General features: G+C 38.0%; 2 protein-coding genes across 4 annotated transcripts; one reads left to right on the top strand and one right to left on the bottom strand.

Annotated features, from left to right (window-relative positions):
* Window positions 2,487–7,799, top strand: LOC109719621 (influenza virus NS1A-binding protein homolog). 3 transcript variants are annotated; one of them, XM_020246397.1, is made up of 11 exons: window positions 2,487–2,551; window positions 3,920–4,098; window positions 4,411–4,592; window positions 4,679–5,509; window positions 5,638–5,694; window positions 5,807–6,152; window positions 6,237–6,436; window positions 6,568–6,644; window positions 6,853–6,954; window positions 7,049–7,235; window positions 7,337–7,799. In XM_020246397.1, the coding sequence occupies exons 2-11, from the start codon at window positions 3,930–3,932 to the stop codon at window positions 7,424–7,426; spliced, it is 2,241 nt and encodes a 746-aa protein (XP_020101986.1). In that variant the 5' UTR covers window positions 2,487–2,551; window positions 3,920–3,929; the 3' UTR covers window positions 7,427–7,799. The 3 variants fall into 3 exon arrangements, with proteins under 3 accessions (XP_020101986.1, XP_020101983.1, XP_020101984.1); XM_020246394.1 differs by having other exon boundaries at window positions 5,792–6,152; XM_020246395.1 differs by having other exon boundaries at window positions 2,522–2,573; window positions 5,792–6,152.
* On the bottom strand, window positions 8,953–12,672 carry LOC109719776. The gene is made up of 3 exons (XM_020246590.1): window positions 11,658–12,672; window positions 9,736–9,817; window positions 8,953–9,356 (listed from the first exon to the last, which is right to left on the bottom strand). Exons 1-2 carry the CDS (start codon window positions 12,585–12,587, stop codon window positions 9,770–9,772), a joined length of 978 nt encoding a protein of 325 aa, XP_020102179.1. The 5' UTR covers window positions 12,588–12,672; the 3' UTR covers window positions 8,953–9,356; window positions 9,736–9,769.

Below are 13,531 nucleotides of genomic sequence, written 5' to 3'. Positions count from 1 at the left end.
CTTTTGGTAGAAATTTTCTTTCAATATATATATATATATATATATATATTTTCGAGAGTTTTTAGATTTTTACCAAGATCAAACGAAAAAATTTTGGTTTGTTACCAAATTAAAGATTCGTTTGGCTTAGGTAAAGAACACACTAACAAAAAAATTCTACGGCAAAAGTGTATAATGGTTTCGTAACCTTTTATTTATTTTTGTAAGTGGATTAATATCCCAAAAAAAGAGACAGAGTATGTACTATATATTTATTGTAAGAAGAGGTAGTTATTTTCTGTTATTAATACTTTGCACAAGTAGGTCTTTATCTATGTCATAATATTTGTTTCTCACTGAAGTTAAGTGACAAAATAAGGTTAAAACCATACTTCTGGATTCTGATTACAGTAATGTCATGCATTTTTTTTTGTGTTATCACCTCACAAGAAAGGAGCTTAAAAAATATATATAGAAAACACACACATGACACACTTAGGATATGTTTGTTTCATCGAAACTGGGCTTTGGATTGAAGTGAAATTCAGTGAAAATTATTTCTTCCTCGCTGCTTATTTTATAGTTATAGAAGTGAAGTTTCATTAATTATATTGTTTGTTCGGTAGGAAGTGTATAAGATAAAACTATAATTTATATATCAATAATAAATAATTTAATAAATAAGGTAATATAATTATATTTTTATATAATTACAATTTAACTTAAAACAACTAAATTATTTTTTTATACATTTTATTATAGTAATACAATAATAAAATTATAAAGTAAAAAAACATTAATACTTAATTAATCAAATTTTATCATATTTTAATTGTACAAACTAAATAAAGAAAATATTAAAACTTAGTTAATCAATTTTTATCATACTTTAAATATGTCAACTGAATAAAAAAATAATTAGTACCATAATTAAATAAATTTAAATATAACTATCTTTATCTAGTATATCGAAGCATAAGTGATACTAACTTATCGGAACAAATCAAATATATTAAATTTAATTAAAATTAATAACTAAATTGGACAGATTTATGCGCGAACAATGAAAACATACTGGTTAATAAGATGATCAACTAAAATCTACAAGTCTACAAGTGGTGGAACTAGTATTTACCATTCATAGAATAGGTATCTTGTACTTACTTATTCACTGTTTACATAAAAAAAATTTGACCAGGTTTTTTGTATTTGCTAACTTGCAAAAAAGAAACAATCCAAATTGTAAGTGAAAATTAGGCAATTTTTATTTTTTCTTTTGGTATACAAATGCTTATAGACTTGAGGCACACACCTTGTCAACTTCTTTATTTGTACATAAATTTGCAAATATGAAAAACCTATTTGGAAAACTTTCGAGTCTTTTACCCTAGCGCCGACACACCAACTACTGAGTTAGTGCGCAACTAATACTTTCTCGCTTACCGGAAAAATCCAAATTAATACAACCAAATCCTTCTAGCGACGAGCGTTACGAGTCTGCGAAAGCGACAAAAAGGGCATACGTTGCTGGCTTACTGCCAGGCTGGAAATCCGTTTCGCAAGTAAATTCACGCGTTTCGCCCTCCCCAAGTGTCAGCGCATTCTCGTGAGCTCCGCCCGATATTTCTAATTTCAAAATAATTCCTCAATACTTTGTATTTCCATACATATCTAGAGATAAGGTTGCCATTATTAAAGAGATAAAAACACCATTATACTGATCAAAATACACTTAGTGTGTACATGGGCCGTTGTCATGTACGGCCCAAGCCCATTAAGAAGCGGTTAAGTGGGCCCGTAGTGGTTAATTTGGGGCCTAGATGATGTTTCCTCACCGTCCCTAAGGTTACCGCTCTATCCAACGGTTACCAACGAAGGACAAAAGGTGAGGTGAATTGGGCGGTAAGTGAACCGGGCGGAGATTTACACCGTATGATGCGATTCGTATGCATGTACGTATGTACGCGGCGAGGAAAACGCACAACGTCCGAATGAATTATTGGGTGCACACGGTGCACCGTGGACCGCTTAAGCATATATATATATATACACACATTAAAAAATCATAGTTTTTAAACATTTATTTATCGTAATACTAAATAACTTTTCTTTAAAAAGGTTGATTTTAAGTACGGAGTAATTGGTTGATGCCTCTAATTTTTATTATAAAACATTAGTCATCAAATGCACTAGCTTTTTCAGCGCCTGGTTGTTCTGAGTACTAAATATATTATAGCTAGCAATAGAGGAGATATATATCAAGTTTCAAAGCGCTGTCGAATTTTTTTGGATTATTCAGAATGCGAAAGTTGGCGAGTTCAAACACGATGATCCCAAACTAGGCATGAGTGTAGGTGAATGAGATGTATGGATACACTTGGTCTAGGCAATAATTTCTCACTTACTATGTGCCAAAAATGGAAGGTGATTAAGTGTAGTTCTCCACTTTGTATATAAAAGGGAAAGAGACCACTTCACTTCATACCCTCCCTATTACCATCTCTTTTTTTTTTTCATCTTCCTCATCATCAACCCCCTCCTCTTAGTCTCTTGCTTACTAAATCTCTCATAGGTAAGGAGGAGTGGCATTGGAGGTGATAATATTTTATTTATTTCCTCTCATGGGGATTAGTTGTTTTATGATGTTTGTGTGAGTGTGTTTATGAGTGTGAGAGAGTGGTGAGGTGTGATATGGTTTGTTTCTTTTTTTTCTTTTTTCCCTCACTTTTTTTTGTTTTTGTTTTAGTGTTAGTTGGATTAATATTGGGTTTTCTTTTTTTCTCAGTTTGGTTTTATGATTTGTTTTTGGTTTAACATGGGATCATGGTTCTTTGCATTTAAATTTTTTTGCTAACCCATTTTTCTTACCTTGGTTGGAATTGCAAGAGAGGAATTTTTTTGGTGTTTTAACAATTTATTACTAGACTTTGGAATAAATAGGTGGATGTATTTTGGTATTTGAATGGAATATCTCTATCTGATATCGTATGAAACGACCGATTGATTTAAAAGCTCAAGCTTTTAGAGAACGTTGTTTTATTATTTTGTATTTATCGATCGCTTGATTATTTTCGATTTGTAATAAAGTATTCAAATGCTTTTGGTGGTTTTTGGTTGATTTCCTTGAATTAAATTCTATCTGATCTAAAATTTTGTGACCATTTCTAGATGCTTTTTAATTAATTTATTATATAGTTTCAACACATACATATTGTTTTCATGATAGCTTTGGAATTGCATTACCCAAATATATATTTCATGAAACTTTTCACAAGGGTTTTCCTTGTACTGTGATAATATGCTTCACAAGAGTTGTATGAACTCATTATTTTCAGGGATTTGGAGTTGGATAAAATATATTTATGCATATAAAGCACATATAATTACCTCAATACATATTACATAATTATTTAAGAAATTGCAGGGTTCTATATCCCCTCAAGAATGTGCTTCTCTTTTCTCTTCTTCTTTTTTCTTTTTAACCTCTTCTACTTCTTTTTTTTATATATTTTTTATGGATCATTCGGATCAACGAATGATACCATCAAATATGATGTAAGATATTTGACTGAAGATCGAGTTTCGTGATTTTTGACATCATTTATATAATACTCAAGTGGTCCAAAATTGATAATTTTAATGGCGAATATGAAGTTTGTTTAAGTCCACTTGATCATCAGGAATATGATGTAAAAAAAAAAAAAACATGAAATTTGACTTCTAGTAAGTTTAAATAGCCGATATCACGTCTAACGCTATTGATCGTTGATTTGGAAGTGAAAAAGGACTTGTTTATGCTTACATATTCTAGCTCAGCTTCTCTATATCTGTTTGTCAGTATGCTCTCAATTTTCTTTTGGTTGCTTAATCTTAATGCTAAAACTTTAGTTTTTCTTTTTCTTTTTTCTTTTTTTCTTTTTCCTTCTCTTTGCTTTTGTAGGATTAACAAAATGGTGCAAAGGAAGGACAATAATCTAACCAAATATTATCCAAAGTACCCGGCCATGCCCATGAACTGTTCCATTACTGCTAGAAATCTGCGCAAGTGCGACTTAGGAGGAGTCATATTTGGCTGCAAACACAACACCATGAATGAATGTCTCACAAAGCAAATGTTTGGTACGCACGTCGATTTGATCCGGTTTAGAGTAAATGATAAAAAAGGATCATCAATTCTTTTGGCAGCTTAATCTTTTAACCAAAAAATTGTTTATTCATATGATCTAATTTTTCAAATACTGTTTTCTAATGATTTAAGCTTTTACAATAAAACTCATTTCTTGATCAATTACTTCCTCCTCTATCTCCTCAATTTGCTGAAAGCTTTTCTGAAGTAGCTGTCTTAGCTTGATAACTGCATATTTGTAGTCTGATTGACTCTGCAGTTTTTGCTGCAACTGTGCATGTAATCAGTTTTGAGTATTCTGACAGGTCTGCCCTACACACACTACTCCTATGTGAGAAATATTCAGGAAGGTCTTCCCCTGTTTCTGTTCAATTACAGCGACCGGAAAATGCACGGCCTCTTCGAGGCTGCAGGCCCGGGCCGTTTGAACGCCGACTCGTATGCGTGGACTGACGGTGGCCAAGAAAGAACTCCCTTTCCTGCTCAGGTATCAATATATATCAGCTTATATATAATCTTTTATATATATATATATAAAAAACCTTTTACAATGTGGTTTCTTATGTTGTCAAGGTTGCGATACGCATTCGAGTGCGATGCCAACCGGTTATGGAGAATCAATTCAAAAGAGTGATAGAAGAGAACTACTATACACCCCAGCACTTTTGGTTTGAGCTAGACCATGTGCAAACCAGAGGTTTAACTGCATTGTTCACTCCTTTACCCTCTCCTACCAAAACCATGATTACTCCCTTTCCGTCACAAAGGAATGGTACGTCAAAAGCATCTACGAGCTCGAATTGGAGGGTGTTAGGAAGCTCAGAAGCTCCAAATGCGAATGGCGGAGAGACGCAGAAGGATCCTAAGACAACTTTGGATATGCTTAATGATATACTTAGTGAGATCAACCTTGATTCAACTAGTTGGAATGAAGCTAAAAATGCTCAGGAAGGTAGCTCAAGCCAAACACTACCTGCTGCTTCCAATGAAGCAGATTGCGAAGTGCCGGAACATTGGGAGGACTTGGCGGAGAACAATGCGATCAGTGTTGCAGATTATGGATTCAGTGTAGAAGAGCAGCAAACTCATCATCAGTTCGAGACCGAGATGGAAAGGGTGTTATCTAAACTGCAAAGATTGGTTGACGAACGACAGATACCAGATTCATCTCAGAGTGATTGCAAAGACAACCGCGCTGTTCAATACTACACTAGGGAAGTGACTGAGAATTATGATGAAGTTCCAAATGAGAATTACTCTGATGATTTTGCAAATGAAGGCGGGGTTAGTTGGGAACTTGCAGAAGCGTGCGAGGACGACATTTTGGAGGATAAAAGTAATGTGATTTTATCTATGCAAGGCGACATTCCAAGTTCATCTCGAGGTCCACGCGGGAATCTTCAGGTAAATATTTTCGCAGTTAGTTCACTCGCGTATATAAGTTGTTTATCTTCCTCATACAAGTCTTTTTTGCGCATTTCTCATATCCTTTACTTCTGATTGAAATGATTGATGATTTTTCGCATATTTAGTTCGAGCGAATCATTAAAGATTTGAAAGAACGAGCGGAGAATTTAGAGAAGAATCAGGTTTTCCTCTCTCTTATCCACTCTTTCTCTGTATCATTTGTATTGTCAGGTAATTGGACTTCATTAGTAATTGAAACTTTGCTGAATCATAATGCAGGTCATTTGTGGCCAGGAAATTGAACGACTTGCGGTTGTATTTAACGAATCGGAAGTAGAAATTGAACAACTGAAGGGCCAGATAAAGGAACTTGAATTGGCTATCGATGAGTCTATGCGAGTTGATGATTCAATGAACCAGTTTGTTGAACACTGTTTGGGCTCGGAAGATGTAATTTATCTGATCGGAGGTTTCAATGGCTCATCCTTGCTTTCGAACTTAGACTCCTATTCACCGGCGATGGACATAATAACGCCTCTAAAGGCGATGCTTTATCCTAAGTCTTATGCATCAGCTGTGGCATTAAGTCGAAAGATTTACGTAATTGGCGGGGGCGATGGTCTTTCCTGGAACAAAACAGGTATTTCTCTTCATGTGCTTATACACGAAACCATGACTATCGTCAACATTCGAATTTTAATGCATCATTTCTACTTCTATGAAGTCGAATGCTATGATCCGGTGTATGACGAGTGGAAGTTATATCCCTCGTTGGTGGACGAAAAGGGAAGCCTCGCTAGCGTTACCTTACGTGGAAAAATATATGCACTTGGTGGAGGGAATGGAAATGATTGCTTCGCCAAGGTCGAGATGTTTGATCCGGCTCTCGAAAGGTGGATAATGATTCCATCAATGCTTCAAAAGGTGATTTTTTTTGAAAAAATTCATTCTCCCCTCACTTTTATAGCTCAATCTTGTGGTCTCCTATTGTGACAGGTATTTGAACTCCGTAAATGTTTCCATTTAACAAGAGTCTATCATTTTGGTCTTTTCAGAGGTTTTCACTGGACAGTGCAGAACTTAATGGCGCAATCTACGCAGTTGGTGGCTTCGACGGCAATAAATATTTGAGGTAACATCTCCTCAGATACTTTGATACGCATGATTTAATGTTATTTCGACAAATTATTATGCTGACGATGTATTCGTCAGAGGATAAGCTGCTTTGTACTGCTAATGCTTTCAATCTATGTAATTTTTGGCCCTCCTATCATTTTCCTAAATGTAAATTTCTTTTGGTCGAATTGAATTCCGATTCTTTTCCTTTTGTTTATTCTCAGATCTGTTGAGAGACTTGATCCAAGGGAACCTCACTGGAAAATGCTCGCACCTATGAATGCAACAAGGGGATGTCACTCCGTGGCCGTGCTTAACGAGAAGCTGTAAGTTTAATCTGATCGCAATTCGGTAGTAATGTACAATGAATCATACTCTGAAAAATGTTCTCCTTACCATTCAATTCATGCTCTTGTTAAGGTACACCACTGGCGGTTACGACACTGACGAGATGGTTCCGACTGTCGAAGTCTACGATCCGCGGATGTCAGTGTGGGTGATGGCTGAGCCTATGCACTTCAGTCGAGGATACGCCTCTACGGCCGTGCTTGGTGGGTCTATATACGCCATCGGCGGGGTTGATAACTGCGACAACATTTTGGACATTGTATGTGCAGCATTACTAGTTTTTAATCCTTCCTAGTTTTTATTCACCATTTAAGTTTGTTACCCTGAAGAATGATGCTTTCTTGGTTCATTCACTGGCAGGTGGAGTGCTACAAAGAGGGTCGCGGTTGGGTTAAAACTGATCTGAAAGGCATCGGCAAGAGATGCTACAGTTCGGTCGTCGTCATCTGAACATGTGAGCGAGTGTCATCGGTCGTTTGAACTTTCAGCTTGGTCGGCATTCATGATTGGATTGCATACGATAATACAAGAGAGCGATGTTGGAAGAGAAATGTGTTTAAGGACTCGGAGGTTTCGGGAGTTATAACAAATAACGGTTGGGTGCACTTCGATAATCCCTACCTCTTGCGGTACTGGTGTCCTTAAGCGACTTGACCCTCTTTCCCAACTAGCTCTCTTGTTTTATCTTATCCAATCCATTCCTGAATACCAAATTAATCCTTTGTTATTTGGACTTATGTATAGTTTGTCTTAAAATTATGCGTCAGCAGTGACTAAATGTTTGTTTTCTTTTTTAAGTTATGGGATTGTAATGACTAAATGTTTGTTTTCCTTCAGTACATTTTCCTGTCTTTTGGTCTTAAGTGCATTTTCCTTTCATTTGTTCTTAAGCATGCCGTAAGATTGTGCTTGCATATTTTAAAAATATTGATTGGTTTTTTATCTCAAACAAGTGGAATTAGGTACTCAAACTTGATCTCCGTTTTAAAGGTATATCACATAACATATTAAGACTTTGATGAACAAATATAACATTTTGTATTTTCAATTCACAGCTGCTTTGACTATGAGCAGATCAATTCAAGTTTGACGTTAACAAAATAAATTCACAAACTAAAAGGAAAAAAAGAGGTATAAATAATATATTGTACCTGGATATAGATTATTAATAGAAGGTTAAATTACTGAAAACCCTCGTGTCAAAACCCAATTTTTCACTTTTCTCACATGTCATTTAAAAATCTATATTTTGTCTTCTTATAAAATAAAAAATGTTCACTTCACCCCCTGCCATTGTAAAATAAAAAATGTTCACTTCACTCCACACTTTGCCTTCTTATAAAATGAAAAATGTTCACTTCACCCCCTGCTCTTGTAAAATAAAAAATATTCACTTCACTCCCTACCGTTAGTAATCCGTTAGGATTCCGGTTATAAAATATTATTATATATTTTTTTATACCAAAAATGCCCTCAGCCTTCTCTCTTCATCTCTTGTTGCCAAAAATAATGAGGCACAAAGTTATCATTTTGTCATCACAATTTACACTGTATCCTCCTGTGACTATTTTTTATTTTACAAGCAGGCAAAGTATAGATTTTTTAAATGACAGGAAGGAAAAGCAAAAAATCAAGTTTTGACAGTAAGGTTTTCTATAATTTAACCTTAATAGAATGGCTAAAATGCTTGATGCAATCTACCTCTGGATACATCGTGTTTGGCACAAAACCCCTATAATGTAAATATATATGCATTTTATCTCTCTTGTATCATAAAAGTAATTATATTCACAAAGATTGTCGCCCGACAGAACTTGTATTCGATATCCCGCCATTCATGTGGCAAAATAATGAAATATATATATATATATATATGCACCAAACACGATAAATCCGAGGGAATAAACTGCATTTTGGCCTGACGGAAGCGAAGATTGGGCAGCGAAAATAAAGATAAGCAATCACTGCAGATATGCTTACTTCAAGTACAGAATCAGCAAACTACTGGAGAGAAACAAGCATGCAGCTTCAGAAGTTCTTTTGATTATTGGAATCCACAGACGATACAAAAGGAAACCAAAGGAGTTCCGTCACAGCACTATAACATACACCCTAAGAATCATCCGCCTCTGTTTGTACCCATCCTATCAAAATGAAGCACCTAATCCGGTCATCCTCATAGTCTCCATACGTTTTGCATTATCTTAGAAAAGAGGCCTCGCTAGGCTAGGCATACGACAACTCGATTTAACTCCGGTAAGTTGGGGGCAACGGCATAGGATTCCAAAGGGACAGCTTCACTTTCCGCCATCATTTGAAATAAACTGTCTTTTAGCACTTTCCAATAACTCAGTCTTCAATCTTCGTTCAAACATCAGTACTGCAACACAAACAAACACTAAATATATGGAGAAGAACTAACAGTAGTGACTAATTAATCTAAGCAGAAAAGTAAAAGCCTGTGACAATGGGAATGTTTGATAGAATTCCTCCAAACAATTAGCATAGCATCATGTAGTAGTTAAACCCATTATATCGCTTCCTTTCAGACATTTCCCTGCACTATTTACGATCTTCCAGCAATCCCTACCTACGCAGGTTATGAAAGAAACTACCACACGCTCATCCAATCACTTCTCCAACTTTTGATATGTTATCTATCACATTTCACCCAGCCACTACTTTGTTTGGATTGTATAGATTTTTCGAGACGCTTAAAAGAAGATATCCATGTGCATCAAAAAAAATTTACAGAATACCTCATACAGCTAAATTGCTTCAAACCATCAAGCCTCATTCCAACCCTGCTAATTTGCTCCGCATAAGTAAATTCCGATTTTCCTGGGAGACATGAAAGTTAGCAGTAAAATGTTCAGCGTAAGTAACCTCAGGATTAAAAGAGTAAAGCTTGAAATGAATTACAAAGGGACATTTTGTGCCCAAATGTGAGTAAACAGTTAAAGACAGGATCCAAACTGATCTTTGTTATATAGCTAAACTATACATCACATGATAACGTATTTTGAACAGTTAAGCCACACAAATAGCACGAAAAAGAAAGATGTCAAAAATCAGAACCACAGTTGATTTCAGCCCCAAATCATAGCCATTTGTTGCAAAACGGTCTTAAGGAATCTGTAGTTACTAGTTTCTGATAATCAGTCCAGAGCAGAGTTCCAATGCCATAGTCAAGCTGACATCACTGACACCTATGGAGCAGGCAACTTACTGTGTGGGGTGCGCATTTCAATCTAAGCAATTTAAATCTGCGGTTAAATCAAAACCATTTATATTATTTATATTATAATTTAGCCAATTGGTACTTCAGCGATGTTCCACAGGACATAAAGACATCATAATAGATGAAAAGAGAAACAGGTAATACTATACGCAAATATTGCATTTAAAGAATAATAAAATCTGAATCAAGTGAAGGGTGCAAAAGATAAAAACAGAAAAGATAGGATGGTATGAAAAGAGATTTCAGGTGTAGGGTCCCAAAGACGAAGACAATCACTAAAATAGACTTTGTAAGATGCTTGGACATAAATGGACCATAAATTAAGCATAATTATCGTGAAAACTACAGAAAGAACAGCAAGAAAGAATCCTTGTAGTTGGCCTTCTATTCTAGATTTACAGATGCTATAAAGATAGAGAAAAAGAAGTCATATTTTGTCACGTGTCGCAGTATCTCCTTTTCATCTTGGCAATTGAGCACCTAATTAGCTATAAGTCGAACTAATTTTTATTTTTATTTTTTATCACCATTAACTCTTCTAAATGTCTCCACTAGACATGTCTAGACGCAAGGGATATCCATGCAGCCTGGCAAGGGTAAGAAGATGAAAAGCAAAGGAGCATCCCTGGCACCCCATGGCAATCCCTGTAGCACTAAGGACGGCCTTCCCTTTTGATTCCATGGTCACATGATTCTCAAAGCTCGCTTTCTTGTATCTCATAAATATATAAATTCCAATATTGTTTCGTGGCAGAAAACCTGAAGAGTTAACACTATGCCAACAACACTCTGAGACATTCCATACAGAACGGTGAAAGGCATGCCCCAATGCCATGGCATCAAACCTTGTGTAAGTTATATTGAGTTACTTATAATCTTAACCAGATGTTGCAACTTGCTCAGCCAAAAAGTAATAATCTTAACTGGCTAATGTTGCAACTTTGCTCGGCCAAAATGCAATCATCTATACTAACCAACGAGACTAAACTAGTTTCTAAGCTAATCTTCCTAAATACGACACCTTCTAGCCTCTATCGATCTTTTATATATTTGCATTCAAAACCTAGTTTTGTGCCTAAAAAGTTGTCTGACGCACAAACCATCAAAAGAAGTACCTCAATTTCACCATCTTAAATCACGCTGCGTCATGCAACATCTTCCTAAAACCATCCTTCGTACTGAAAAATCAATTCCAATCCATTTCACTGCTGATAAAGCACTTCAGCATAATCTGGTTGATCAATGTCATGGACTATATACTAATTGGAGCCACACGACAACGCGAAACCTGCCATCTCAGCATAAAGTTGTAACCGAATAAAAAAAAATGCATCTTGAAATTTCACACCATTTCCCTAATCACACAATAAATTTAAATTCAGACCTAACTTCAAATACTTTCGTTTTCGAAACATCACGAAGCAATAATCTAAAGCTCACCTGCTCAAGAACCCTAGCCGAGCTCTTCTCAACTTGCCGGGCCAAGCTCTCGAGCTTAAGCAGCATCTTCCCATACAAATCCTCCAACTGCGAGGTGTACTCTACTGCTGCAGGCCCTACCAATTTCTCCAACCTTTCGACACCAAACCCCTCCGTCACGGCGTCCAACATCCGCTGCTCCCTCGCCGCGCTCCGCTGGCGGCTGAGGCTCTCTCCTCTCTTACCCCTCCCGTCCCCTTCCTTCTCCTCGGCGCCTCTCGGCCGATGCGGCATCCACGGCAGCGGCGACTCCGGCGAGAACGACCCGTACTGCGCCCGGAACGCCGGGCCTACGTTGATCACGTCCAGGGACCTCGGCACGAGCGAGCCCCCGGAGGGATCGGGGCGGAGGACGAAGGCGCGGTACTCGTGCGTGTGGACGGCGAGGTTCGCGGTGGCGGAGGAGGAGAGGAGGAGGAAGACGCAGGGGCGCGGATCGCGGGGCGGGGATCCGTCGGCGGGGAGGGCTAGGGCCGGGGCCTGAGAGAGGGAGAGGGACACAGCGAGCTCGCGCATGGAGGGGCGGAGCGGGGATCGGCGGCGCGCGGAGAACCATCCGACGACGGAGGCGGCGGAGGCGCCGGCGCTGGCAGCGGAGAGGCAGAGCGTGGGGAGGTCGACGCGGCCGAGGGGATCGTAGAAGGACATGGGGGAGCCGGAGACGAAGAGGCCGGTGATGGAGGCGGCGGCGGCTGCGGCGGAGGAGGAGGAGGAGGGGGAGGGGATGGGGGGGTCGTCGTCGTCGTGGGTAGGGGGAGGGGGGAGAGGGGAGAGGTGTCCGAAGAGGAGCCCATCGACGTCGCCATGGGAGGAGGCGAAGCGTTGGAGGAGGGAGGCGAGGGTGGCGCCGGAGATGGAGACCTTCTCCACGGAGGGGAGCTCCTCCGCCATTGTCAACGTCGAGGAGGAACTCGAGATCGAAACAGAGAGAGAGAGAGAGAGAGAGAGAGGAGAGAACACGGAGAAAGTAAAATAGTTGTTGTTTTTATTTTGTTTTAATTAATTATTTATTTAATAAATTAATTAATAATTTGTTTATTATTTGGGGGAAATTCGTGACTAGGGGTGGAAACGAGCTGAGCGAGCTTATGTCAACTCAAATCCGACTTGAAATTAATTTCGAGCCTAAATCTAGGCTCAAGCTCTGCTTGAAATTAATTCGAGCCGAGCTCGAGCGAGCCTAATTTCGAGTCGAGCCGAGCTCGAGTTCTAAACGAGCCGATTGAAATTCTCGACATTATATAATCAATACTTTAATTTTTATAGAATATTATCTATAATTTGATGCAACATGTCCAATAGTTAAAAATACAAAATAATTGTAAGAAATGTGAGCTAGGGTGACTGCCTGACCGGGTGAGGGTCTGAGAGAGAGAGAGGAGGGGGGGGAGGGGGGAATATAGGAATTGAGAATTTGAATGTTATCATGTTTTAGGGTTATGTGTAATAGTGAAAGTCTGAAAGAGAAGTGTGTTGATGTAAATTTAAAGTTTGGCTCATTGCACGGTTGTACTTATTGGGTTTTATTTTATGGGCCAACATAATGACCCAAATTAAATTAAAGCCTATATATAATTAAAATACATTATATATATATAGTGGGTTGGTATGCTTATGGAAGCACGGAGGTTCCGTGCTTCCACTTTGTTTTCGATGTTCGACTTTCGAATCGACGATCGGCTCCGTTAGAGTTGATCTAGAATATTTGAAGTACCTAGAAAAAATTTTGTGATTTTTCGATATCATTACTAGTGATCGAAGGGGTTCAAAATCAATAATTTTAATGGCCGTGGTGAGCCAGTTGCAAGTTTAACGGTGTAGAAATATCTAAATCA

This window comes from Ananas comosus, linkage group 13 (assembly GCF_001540865.1).
Source record: "Ananas comosus cultivar F153 linkage group 13, ASM154086v1, whole genome shotgun sequence".
In the NCBI taxonomy this organism is placed as follows: domain Eukaryota; kingdom Viridiplantae; phylum Streptophyta; class Magnoliopsida; order Poales; family Bromeliaceae; genus Ananas; species Ananas comosus.
The sequence above is the reverse complement of the archived record's forward strand: the minus strand, read 5'-3'. Positions and strand labels throughout refer to the sequence as shown.